We start from the raw sequence: 13,127 nt of genomic DNA on the forward strand, positions 1-13,127 counted from the left end.
TACTGGGCTGTTTTTCAATCATATACACTTTTCTAGTAACAGATACATATTTGTTTATCTAACAGCTCCGACGTGTCACAGGGCAACGTGTGTGTGGGCCCATTATTAACTTTGTTCAGTCTAGATGGGTATTTAATGGGCCTGGGTTAAAATCACCATCTTGCATGGAAGCCATTAAGGTTGGCAAAAAGATTTTTCAAAAAAAAAAAAAAAATCTAGTTGAGCAGTAAGGCTACACAACATTAAGAAAACTGGATTGTTGAGATATCAGTGTGATTTGGATTTTTACACTTCACATTGATGTTCATATAAGAGATAATAATGGGATATTTGTAATTTCCTGACTGATTGCGTTATGTGACCTGCTATCCCCAGAAGTGTGTTGGTGCGGAGGATTGTTACACAACAAGCAGCTCAAATTCCAGTCATTAAAGTTTAGAATGTTCAGATCAAAATGTTAAGTCTGTGAAGAGAGAGAACCACTATTTATACTACATATCTATGCTGCTTGCTTTGTCTGTATACAATATTATCTTGAAACACACAAAAATATGTTATGAACCAAATAAAAAAAAACAAAAAAACAAGCCATATTAAAACAAAGAGTACACATGCTAAGGCTACACTGGTCCACATGGAAACATGTTGACTGGAGTTAAATGTGAGTAAATAAAAGATTCAACTCAATTTGTTGAATGAGATAAATGTTTAGAAATTCTGTTGAGACAAAATATCTGTTGCTTTCAAGAAAAAACAGCTGCTGGAGCATCCAGAACATTAATGATGATGTTATTTGGAACACAATCACAAAACGAATTTACACAAAATGATACTGAGCTGTTATTTTACAGCTGAAATCTGAAATCTGAAGCACATCCATAATATTGATTTTAACAAAGAAATGTACAGGGAAGTTGTCTCAGCAGATGTCTGTTCCCAAATGATTTAGATCAGGACAAAAAGTCCACACCATTATTTACCGACCTACACTGCTTTTTCTGTTCAAGACATCCAATATTTGTCCGACACTAACTGTAGTGTACAATTTGAACATGTTTGATTTTATCCACTACGTCGTAAAATGTTATCTCAAAATCAATACACCGGACATCCAAAACAAGTGTTTCACGATGTCCGTGTGCATGCATGTGTTGCTCCCTGCTACTGTACAGTGGTGCACATTCCCTTTTTGTTTGTATGATTCACTGCAGCTGGCTCTCATCAAATCTCATCTGGGAACGTTTGATTCCAAGGTGCCTGTTTCCCCTCTGTCTAATCACACTGTCACACAAGCAGCGCACGAGTGAAATCTGAGGCAAGCACTCCTGCTGCAATTAGCATCCTTTTCCTTTATGAAATCACATCAGGCAGAAAAACAAAGAGCTAAAAGCTCTACGGTGAAAGCAAGCTGCCGCCATCCTCTCCTTGAAGACATTTTTCTCCTGCAGCCGAATTCCTAATATTGTATGTTGATATGCAGGGTTGACCTTCACTACTGAGAATTCCGAAAATTAGTCCAGGCCAGCACACTCCCAGAGCGCAACATCACCCTCTCACCCTGGACTTGTGTTACCTCCATGACCTCCGAATCAGGAAACGCACACTAGATTTGATACATGCTTTTATTTACATAGGCATGGGTTCAGCTTCACTGAACCAACTGAATGTGTCGTTCTCATAAAACTCAATAGCAAGGAAAGCAAAAAGAGTGAGCTAAACTGTTACCCGTTGTGCTCTGCAAAAAGGGCTTCAGCTCCCCCCTTGATTTCGACTAATTTGGTCAGAAAACAAAAATTGTATATACTGTATATACTGTATACCTGTATACGGATTTGGCAGGTTGAGCTGAGGCCTGGACTGCCGTGGTCAGCAGCGGTCACGGTAAATCCGTACTCGGCTCTGTCCGCCCATCGCAGAGGGGAAGCAGTTCTCAGCTCACCACTGGTGGGGTTCAAGGAGAAACGCTCCGCTCTGGGTCCTTAGGAATGTGAAACAGATAAAACAGTAATAAATGAAAGTCATCACTGTTCAGTTACAGAACTGCAGTGGGCACAGGATTAGCGTTTGACCATGTTGGAATTACCTGATAAAGAGTAATGCAGGGTACCATTCTCCCCTTCGTCTGGGTCCTTAGCTGACAGAGTCCCCACCACAGTCCCTGATAGAAGCCCCTCTGTCACCTGCATTAAAAAAAAAAACAACAAAAAAAACTCTCAGACTTCAAATAAGTTCACAAACACTTCCTTATATTTGTTTTTGCACTTAACATAAGCATACAGTAGTTTCTTCAAGTTAAAGTGATTACCTTATTCGAAAAATGTACCAAAAACCACACAGAACTCTAGCCTGGTTTGTCTAGCTTTTTTTTTTTTCCCCAATAATGAATGAAATCATCATTCTGAAATCACTTTTTATATTTACTATTTTTGTCTAATACAAAAAAACTTTAATTTGCGAAGCACTTAAGTGCAACTAAAATGCCCGAAACAGAAAAAAAAATATAGACCTTTTTTCTGGCACTGTAGATCAGGTAAAAAATGATTGTGTACAGTGTCAGCAATGTTAAGGTATAGATGACAAAAAAATAACTTGCCACACAAATAATTCTTAGTGATACAACATTTAGAATTTGTCAATGATAAAAAGAGAAACAATGCAGCTGTATGCCTCGTATATTGACATATCTGCCTCGATTCTCACCTGAAACAGCAGCTCCCGTTCAGGTCTGGCATGAGTGAAATTGGGGGCATTGTCATTTTCATCCAGCACGGTGATGTGAGCGGTGCCTGTGGCACTGCGAGGAGGGGTACCCCCATCCTGCACGACCACCACAAGCTGATAACTGGACTGCTGCTCTCTGTCGAGGGCGAGGCGGGTGCTGATCTCCCCTGAAGCAAAACGGGAAATTACACAGAAAGCAATTTAATGGTTTCATTAAGATTTTACTGATCATTACGTTCTGAAGGGAAATTATGTGGCTTTTAATATGCAGTTACTTTAAGTTTGCTGTAATGCTGATTTAATTTTAATCCAATTAAAACTGTTAAAATGAAGTGATAGCGTAGCTACTGCATGTTGTTTCTAGTCACCTGTTTGGGAGTTGATCTGAAAGTGTCTGTCTGAGTGGAGCAGTCTGTACGTGAGTCGAGCATTTAGTCCTGCATCTCTGTCTGTCGCAGACACTCTCCCAAACCCGGTTCCTGCCAACAAATTCTCTCGGACTGCCAGGAACACTCTCTCCTGGCTTAACCTCGGGGAATTGTCATTCTCGTCAGTTACGGTCACCCTGACAGTGGCGCTGCCGGTCCTCCCTGCTCCACCTGGGCCTGACGTAGCTAGGACGGTCAATAGGAACATGTCTTTAACCTCTCGGTCCAGAGAGCTTCGAACAAACAGCCATCCAGTGTCGGGCATGATGCCAAATCCAGCCGCATCACCGTCGGGCCTCAGGCGGTAGGAAACTGAGGATGAAGATGGAGAGCTTCCAGAATTCCCTGAAGCCTCTTTGTTGAGCGCTCGGACCTGCAGGAAACGTGTGTTGAGAAGCGTGTTCTCCCGTAGCTCCACCCTGTAGGTGAGGGTGTCGAAGGTGGGGCCTTGTGCATCTTGTGCTTGGATGTGGACCACGAGAGTGAAGGTGGAACTGAGCTGAGGTGCTCCGCCATCCTTCGCGATCACCTGAAGATCATAGCGTGGGACACTTTCATACGAAAGACTTCCGATCAAGCGTACCTCCCCGCTGCCACGGTCAACACCAAATGTCCTCTGGCCACTGCTGCCTGCAGCCCCGGCAGAGATGAGGTCGAAGCTGAGCTGACCGTTGTGACCGGAGTCTTTATCTGTGGCCTGAATACGGTAAATAACCGTTCCCATTTTGGTTATTTCAGGCAAAAGGAGGGACTCCGATGAGGAGGGAAGGAAGGCGGGGGCGTTGTCGTTGACATCTGAAATAGTTATTCGAACATGACTGTTTGCGTAGGCTGGAGGAGAACCGGAGCGTGCCTGGATCTCCAGATCAAGACTGGAGCAGGTTTCATGGTCAAGAGGAAGAGCTGTCCGAATGGTCCCAGAGGAGCTGTCCACTGTAAAGTAGCCATCAGGGTCTCCCGAAGAGATGGAGTATAAGATGCCTTTAGAGACTCCTGAAAGGAAAAGCAATGTCAATGTCAATGTCAAGTCTCTACATAACCCTTTTTAACAAGCATCTAGCACCAAAGTGCTGCATAACATGAATTATAAATTCAATGAGAGATACCAATACAAAAAAACCCCATTAAAGCCTTAGCAGGTAAGTTTGATAAAGGTTTTTTATAAACATTTAATAAACATTTAACATTTAATAAAATGTTTTTTACTTTTTGTTCAAACATTCACTCCTGACAGTATAATATAAAACAGATGATCTGTCTCATCTGCCTCCCTGTGGTCCTTCTGCCATCTGCAGAAATACACTGCTTAGTCAGAAACAACCAATCATAACCAAAAGGAGGGTCTTAGCACTGTTAGTCACTCTTGTGTGCGCGCTGCTCATTGTAAGCTCAAGATTGCTGGTTTTCTGCAGCTGATAATTGTAGAGAAACAACCTAATATTGCAGAAAAACTGTTTGCCTACCATTGTCGGCGGCTGTGCAAACTAGTCTGCACATTCACTGCAGGCTCTGCAGTAGCAGGAGCTGTAGCACTGCTGACAGCAAGTGGGAGGGTGTGAGCAATGCATGATTGACACCGCTAAAACCCTCCTCCTGGCTCTGACTGATTGTTTCTGACCAGGAGTGCAACATTACAAAGAAAATGCCTAATTAATGGCACAAATATTCCCACCTGCTTTTGTTGCAGCACGGACCACTCCCACCGCCGTGCCTCTCAGAACATCCTCAGAAACCGTGAAGAAATACTGTGCCTGTTCAAAAGTGGGAGATGCCACAGAACCTCCCACCACGCTCACATTGACTCTGGCATTAACTGGCGCTGTTAGACCGCCGCCGTCCTCGGCCGATATCACCATGGAAATAACCGTGTTGGATTTACCATGGAGGGAACGGGACAAAGAAATTACTCCTGCAAGTACAGAAAATAAAAAAAAGTGTAAACTCTTTCATCTTAATTACAGACAGCTTCACAGACAAAATCAAGACTGTACAAACTAAATATATTTCTTTACAACTTCCGTTAAGTTATTAATAATTAATTAATTAAGTAATTAATTTTCAATTAAAATAAAACAAAATTTAATGTAACGTTTGGTCAATCTCATCAACTCTGCTGGAGTCAACTGTACGAACTGACTGGTTCTTGTTATGTTCAGTACATCGTTTTATGTTTCCTAGAATTAGGAGTTAAAAAAAACAAATAAACAATGAAGAGAAAATGAAATACCTGGCTCGGTTTGATGTAATCTGCAAGCCGAAATTCAAAAACGGTCAGCATTTTTAACCTAAGATATTTTTCATTGGGTTGGTTGTTTATTCTTGTCTTCAGTTAGGATGCGATTCGTCATGCCAAACAATTTACAGAATCACAGTAACACTGACAATGAAATATAATTACTGAAGTGCATTTGAGTCACAATTGATCCACTTAATGTAAATATCAATTCTTTATATCGTCTTCCTCTGTTTTGAGGTTTAAATGCAGGGAGGGAGTTAGTTCAAACGTTTAGTTATTGTTGCCTCACTGCCCCATAAAGTAAAATCACCTGTGTCTTTGTTGAGAGTGAAGAAAGTGGAGCCCCCTCCAGGAACTGTGCGGTAGGTCACCTTGCCGTTTTGTCCAGCATCAGGGTCATTGGCTGTCACCTTCACCACAGAGGTTCCCGGGGCACTGTGGGTACTGAGACTGACCGTGTACACAGCTGGATAGAAGGTGGGCCGGTTGTCATTGATGTCCACCACAGTGACCCTCACGCGAGACACAGAGCTCAGACCACCCTGTATGGATAAAACAATAGTTGATTCAACAGTTTCTGCATTCATATATGTAGGAAAAGAACAGTTCTCGGGAAGTACACAGTGTAACATGGCAGCATTTTCTGGTTCAACACTCAAAATGAATTAAAGTTAAGCTTGGGGAAATAAAGATTTAGTTAAGTAGCCGTGCAGTACGTCACCACAGACAGCATACTGTTTGTTTTATTTTGTGTGCCTTGATGACAATCAAGTCTTTTCTTAGAAACTCCAACAATAAATATGAGCAGTTTTAAAGAAAACCAGAGAGACGAGCTCTTTGTTGACAATCCCTTAAATATGGAGCCATTCAAATGCTGTGTTTGTCAGCAAAGTAACGGGTTTACACTGTAACTGCAGGGTTAGTTTACGAGGCCATTATAAAAAGAGAGATAGCTGAGACAAAGGCAATAGACACCGTGTGGATAGAGCTGGGAATGATGGATAGGCAGAAAGCCACTGGAATTACTTTTTTTTTCTATTACACAAAAACTGCAGATTAGATCCAGTTTCACATGTATCCAGTGATTAAATGATACTTTAAATTTAAGTAATGTAAATGTGATCCACTTTAGGCCTCGATTGATTCCAATTTATTTGACACTTATTTAACCAGAATGGTTCAATTAAGACTAAACTTTTTTTTCTTCCCAGTAGATTCTGTTCAAAGTTATCTGGTAGCAATCAATATTGAAATGCTCTTTCCTTTTTTCCTTATCCCCGTCCCTTCCTGCATTTCCTGTTTTTCACTGATTGCTTTGCCATCCTGTTGCTCCCTTTGATTCTTCAAGTCAGTGCAAGGAAACAGCGAGTTGGGTTCTGACGTGAGCGTCACTTTGATCAGTTCAGTGGAACACATCTTTGATTTGTCTACAACATCAAAATTGATCAAAAGTTGTTGTTTTATTTCATGCTGAAAGATTGTCTTTTGTCACCAGGAATCTGATATCCGCTGATGTATATCTTCTCCTGCAACAAATCAAGTTATTTGACTTTTTGAAAAGTTTACTTTAGCTCTAAATATTAGTTACTAAATATCTGGTTATGACTGCTTAACGGAGGAATGGACACATTATTGCTGTTAGACTAATAGCTTTTTGATAGATTGGTTGATTTGTGCCTTTAAAAGAATTCAACAAAGCATTAACTTATTCATGCTACAAAATCAATAAGTGTGTTTTAGTTTGGCAAAATTTGTATACTAGCACTGTTTACAGGTTTAAATCAAAGTATTACAGTAATTTTAAATATTAGAGATATAGTAGTAATAGAGGAAATGGGTTCTTACTCCATCTGTTGCTGTCACAATTAGATCAAACTTGTCCAATCCCTCATCCCTGTCTAGAGCTGTGCTGGTACATAGCTGGCCCGTCTCCTTGTTAATGGTAAAGGGAAGTGTGCCTCCAGAATTTGAACCCAGGGTGTAGGCAATGGTCCCAAAAGAGCCTCGGTCCCCATCTGTAGCCGACACCTGATAGAAAAGACACACCACTTAGGATAAGCACACAGGCGTCAAATTGTTCACGCTGTGCAATATCATACCTGTAAAACCAGAAATGTTTGGGTGAAAAAAGTTCTTCCTGTGTCACAGTTTTAATACACAAACTGAGAACCTCTGCGTATCACAATAGTACGCCATAATTCAGTCACCTCATAGGCATGTACAAGTGCTCCTGGTCAAATATCACATATCACAGCCCTACTTACTATGATTTCCAGAACACCATAAAAACAGCATCTGTGCAAGTAATCCACTTTATTACATTGGATTATAGATCCCAGATTTGTCGGAAATATAAAAAAGATAAAAAAAATTTAACAAAAATAAAAATACATTTCCTCTTAGGTCTGTTTTGAAATGTGGCATTTCAAAACAAGAATTTATTTTATTGGGTGTCTGAGTCCAGACATGAAAATCAGTTCAACGCTTGATCAAGTCGCATAAACTACAATGGAAAACACTTTTTGCTCCAGCTGAGAACACAGTTTAAATATCCATACTTATTTTTTTTCCCTAAAAGTGCCAAAATACTTACATAAGTAATGCCATTGTCAAATTAAAATGAAATTAAAACCAAAAATTGTGGTAAGTAAATGCCGATTGTTGAAGCAAGTCCAACTTTCTCTAGGAGACTGAGTTTCTTGTCTGGCTTTGGCTCGCTAAAATAAACAAGTCTTTTCCCCGATAAAGACATTATCTCCACAGGATATGTTGATTAAAAACTATCAATATTCGTTAATCATGTCTTTAACAGGAAGACCTGGTAGTTAAGCACCATTTCCTCACAGGATGAGGGTCGAGGTTTCAAATCCGCTCTGCATGGAGCGTTTGCATGTTAGCTACATGGTTGTAGGAGTTTACTTTGGATAATCCAACACAATGTTGTTAATAGGTATAATAACCAGTTTACACGGCCATAGTTGCTTGTTGTCTGCATCTCTGCATTGGCCATGTGAGGTACTGGTCACATGTCCAGGGAATGCTACTTCTCTCACTTGTTGAATGAAAAACTAGCTCTGAAGATAGATGTCTTCAGATCAAGTTCTCCATGCAACTGGTACTTAAGTGCATACCCAGAGAGATGAAGGGCAGTTTATGTGGCCCAGTGTTGTGACGGCAGCTATGGTCTAAGTCTGATTTCCCAACATTTCCTCTGAGTTCCCAGGGATCTCACAGCAGAGTACAGCTGCAGGATATTAGGAAATTACGTGACGGTATTATTATTTTTAATCTTGATCATATGAGTTCACTCCACATTCTTCTAACTCCTCATTTTTACATCCGTCAATACAAATGCTTCCAACAGTAACTGATCGTTAGCTTCTTGTGTCAGATGTGAGCTTCTATTAAATGTGGCCACATTATTGGCATGCAAAGTGTAATAAATAAATAAAAACTGACCAATGTTAAATAACTTTAGCAAGCAAACAAATGGTCTTTCTGAATTTGGAGAGAAACTCATGAAAATATTGCCCACATATTCTTTTTCAAATTATTGGACCCTTTTTTTATTTTTACCGCTGACTGACTTCCTGGTCTAAATACCTAATCATGTTAGAGACTGAAACAGTTTTCTATCAATTTTCTATTTAACATGCCATTTAAATTATTTTCATTTCCATTTGTTGTACATTTCTATTAAAAATGAGCCTTCTTAGACCTGATTTGATCCATTTGTTATTGTTCACTTCAAATCATTCTTTCTACTTGGCAAACTTAAAAGCTCCCCTTGTATATACACAGAAGTTCTGACAAATCTAGGAAAAACACTCAGAAATTCCATAACAACAATGATTTCTTTGGAACACACAAAAGGGGAAATGTCGTGTTTAGGCAAGGGTCTGGCTTTTTAATGTAGTTTTGTGGTGTTTATGGTGCTCATTAAGAAAATCCTTCTTGCTCAGATGTTGAAACCTTGAAGCAAAGCCAAGATCCGCAAGCGCCGATAACATCAATCCTTCACTGTCACTGTCATAGCTGTCAACAGCTGGAAATTATGTCTGTTATACCTGCAGTTTCAATTTTATCTACTTCTTTTCTCTCGTTTTTTTATCTTTTTGTTTACATTTCCGGAAATCTGTTTCATACACATCCCTTCGATGAACATTTAATTTAAGTTGTAGTCTAGAAAATGTATTTGATTTACCAGATTAAAATGGTCCCTTTTCATCATGTATTTTTACTTTCAACAACATCTGACTGAATTAAAGCCTCCAATAAATAGTGTTGATGTTGCCTTACTAAACCCCTGATTTGGCCCCCTTTCAGACCACATACTTCCTCTGATCACTTTCTGATATACACTAGTTCAGTTGTATATTATAACAATTGACAAATCAGCCAACCACATGGTAACAACTCAATCCCTACAGGAATCTTTAGGAGAAGATGACTCTGTGAAGTGTTAATGAAGCATTAGAATAAGGAGAAAATTATTTGAAAATACATTATTGACTCTAAATCTACAAACAGTTACAGCAGTTCTGAAGGCAATGGGGCTCCAATCTGATACTAGCAAAATAGAAGTAAAAGAACCAGGTGTTGATTTAATTTTCGATTTACAAACATATAGCATTGTTTTTAAACCTATAAATATAGATGTAAGAGACATCAGTTTTTTTTACAGTTTATTTTATCAAAGGACTGAGTTCTGGATTTGAACCCAACAGAGAAAACAAACACATAAACATCCGGTGGGATACTTCCTTTTGCTCCACCGACACGTCTTCACCATTATGCACACCTATTGGCTGCAGACAGACAGAGACCCAGAGAGAGTTGCTCACATACAAGTTAAAACAGGATTATTAGGACAATCTCTTGGGGAGTTGAGTCGCTAAACAATTTGTTTTTTCTGAGGAGTTTTAATCCTCCTTCTTCATCGATCTGAACTGGATGTTTGGGGCTTAGAGATCATTAATGGAACTTCCTTTAAAGTTCAGTGTTGAGACTAACACTATCTTCTGCGATCTTGGCTTTTGTCTTAAGTGTTCGTCGTTTCCTCCTCGCTGTCTGTGATGGATTAGCCACCTGTGGTGATGGAGTATTGCGTGACTTTAGATTACCCACACACCACCCACATATGATCAGGATCCTTTTCACTTAATCTAATTAAAAGGATTTTAACACCCACAACAGTCCACCTGGTCATGAAGTAACGTCATTGTCACCTCTGACTTTAAAGGAGATTCCAACTAAACATAGCAAATACACCACCTTGTTTATATAAGAAATTAAAACAAGCTCTAACACAGTTGATGTAAGCACACTTGGAAGTAATTCTGTAGACTGAGACGTCCGTGGGAAAGGACTTACAACACTGCTGGAGTAAAAGTAGGACACTAATTCTCCACACATTAAACTTTAATGTTACAGATTATTCATGCTGGACAAAAAAATAAAATGCAAAAGAAACACAAAGTTGGACAAGAAATTTAGCCTTCTAACAATCGGAGTTATGACAAAGGATGTAATGATTTCAGTGCAGTTTCTTACTATACTGCACACAGGGCAGTGGTTAGGCTGATTGAAGACTTTGGCAGTCTAAGCAGAACTTTTAAGCATAGAATCCATGACCATATTGACAAAGTACAACATTTATAAATTAGTACCAGATGAAAACCACATTACTGAAGGAACAGGAGCATGTAGAAATTATTTCTGTTATCAGCATTGCACCAGCATTGCGAGACTCAGTCTAAACTGCACAAGGCAACAGGATCATTTAACTTGGTACCAAAAACTGCTTGCACTTTACTGTGTCTCTGTATTTTCAGCTCATATGTAGATTTCAAAAGGCAAAAAAAGGTAATCTAGAAAGAGCTCAGGCTTAGCAAGTCTTCATAAATCTGGTGTGTTAGACTCAGAGGAGCCTGCACCCTGATCACATGACAAGTCTTCCAGACTTCAGAGTGCAAAATCATTCCTCACTGAACTCTTCGCCTTCCTAGAGAGGTAAGCATACAAGCACAGAGCAAAGCAAGCTCAGACGTAAGCTCATTCCTTTCAACATGTAAATCTCATTGGGTTTTTAGCACGGCATTCGGCTATCTCATGATTTTCTCTGTTGGTTGGAGAAACTGCCAATAAAATGAGCCATGCTTAAGCAAGTTTTTAGATCTGGATTTAGAGAGAAGTATCCAAATCTATCTATCTACACTTCAGCTTAAATTAGAGAAAATGTCTCCATTTTCGACATGGTTGAAAATGGAGACATTTGGCAACATTGTCCAACAAAGTCAACATCCAGTTTGTTGACCTTGGACCATTATGCACCAAGTATGCAGTATATTTGATGTTGCTGCAGTCACATAGCTACTGAAGGCCCTTTGTGGTCATTGGGAATCTCCACCACCGTACTTTCACTGTGGTCTTGTGATTACCCATTAAATGGTTGTTTTTGAAGTTTAATAAGTTTAATAAGTTTTTGAGCTGCAAAAACCCACTGGTGACTAAAATCAACAGACTTTTAGCTTGGTGAATGGCTAGTCAGAAACTCAAAATCAGCTTGTTTCACCATTTTGTCCTGCCAACAGTTTTCCATTAAAAAAATAGTCAAATCATGTATTTTTTAATACTGCATAATTTGTCAAATCTCACAAGAGACATAGCATAATTGTGCTATTATTTCAACAAATAATTTTTTTCTTCTTCGTTATGTTTCTACTTATTACGTTTTACCCATTCAACATATTTATTCTTGACGTAATTTTCTATTGCTGCTCTTTTTCAACTTCTCCATTCTTATCTTCACCAGATGTTGGAGCCGGTGCAGATAAGTCTTGCTGTACTCTGCCGTTTGTCTGTGAAACACTGGTTTTTGTCAAAGTAAATCCATCCACAGCATCTCGGATACAGCTGCAGCTGTCCGAGATGCTGTGTTTTTGTGAAAACAAAAGCAGAAAGTGGGTTTTTTGGATATGATTTTTTTCAATCTGGATAATATAGAGAAGCACTGTATTGAAATGGACCTCTGTCTTTTGACTTGTGCTAGGATGTAAACTGAAATTTGAATAGTAATTATTATCAAACTATTTTCCGTCTCTGTTGTCAATCACATTATCCATGTCTGCCATAATGAAATCACTTCCTAGCTGCAGATAAGCATTGATAATTATTGCCAAATAACATAAAAAAATTACTTTACTGTAGGCACTCTAGTATGTAGTCTTTAAATAAAAGAAAAAAAATCATTGGGAAATTTCATGAAAAATACAGAAAAACACCATCTGTGATTGGATGTTTCATAAAATCTAAGCAATAGTTCATAATCACCTTTAAGAAATTAGTGGCTTTAAATCTGTTTTGACAACTGGTGTTATACAATGATTTCCTGTAACCTCATATTTTATTATACAGAAATGTGGTTACATGACCACTGTAAATATCTGAAAACAGAGGACAAAAATAGAGTGCAATACAAATAGTCATAATACTTATGCAAAAAAATAAATAAATAAAAGAAATTTGGCAGAATTTTTATGATTATTAATCAGGTGCAAAAAACTGACATGCATCGGTCAAGGCAAGTGTCAACATGATTTATGAAATGGAACGAAGAAAACAGCAATGCATGAGTTAAAATAGAGGTATTGGTTGGCAAAGAACCCTTATAAGGCAATTCAGTACAAATATATTTTGTCAACTTACAGCAACATTTTGATTTATATATATATATATATATA

General features: G+C 38.8%; 1 protein-coding gene across 1 annotated transcript in view; it reads right to left on the reverse strand.

Moving 5' to 3' along the window:
• The window catches only part of dchs1b (dachsous cadherin-related 1b), an 86,993-nt gene that overhangs the window by 14,930 nt on the left and 58,936 nt on the right, over positions 1-13,127 (reverse strand). Inside the window, exons 5-11 of the mRNA XM_007555395.2 lie at positions 7,231-7,413; positions 5,696-5,927; positions 4,822-5,058; positions 3,090-4,142; positions 2,701-2,888; positions 2,084-2,180; positions 1,821-1,978 (exon numbers count right to left, since the gene is read on the reverse strand). Coding sequence (XP_007555457.1) covers positions 1,821-1,978; positions 2,084-2,180; positions 2,701-2,888; positions 3,090-4,142; positions 4,822-5,058; positions 5,696-5,927; positions 7,231-7,413 — 2,148 coding nt within the window. The remainder of the gene's footprint in view (positions 1-1,820; positions 1,979-2,083; positions 2,181-2,700; positions 2,889-3,089; positions 4,143-4,821; positions 5,059-5,695; positions 5,928-7,230; positions 7,414-13,127) is intronic.

The sequence above is a fragment of the Poecilia formosa genome, unplaced genomic scaffold (genome assembly GCF_000485575.1).
Source record: "Poecilia formosa unplaced genomic scaffold, Poecilia_formosa-5.1.2 Scaffold3, whole genome shotgun sequence".
In the NCBI taxonomy this organism is placed as follows: domain Eukaryota; kingdom Metazoa; phylum Chordata; class Actinopteri; order Cyprinodontiformes; family Poeciliidae; genus Poecilia; species Poecilia formosa.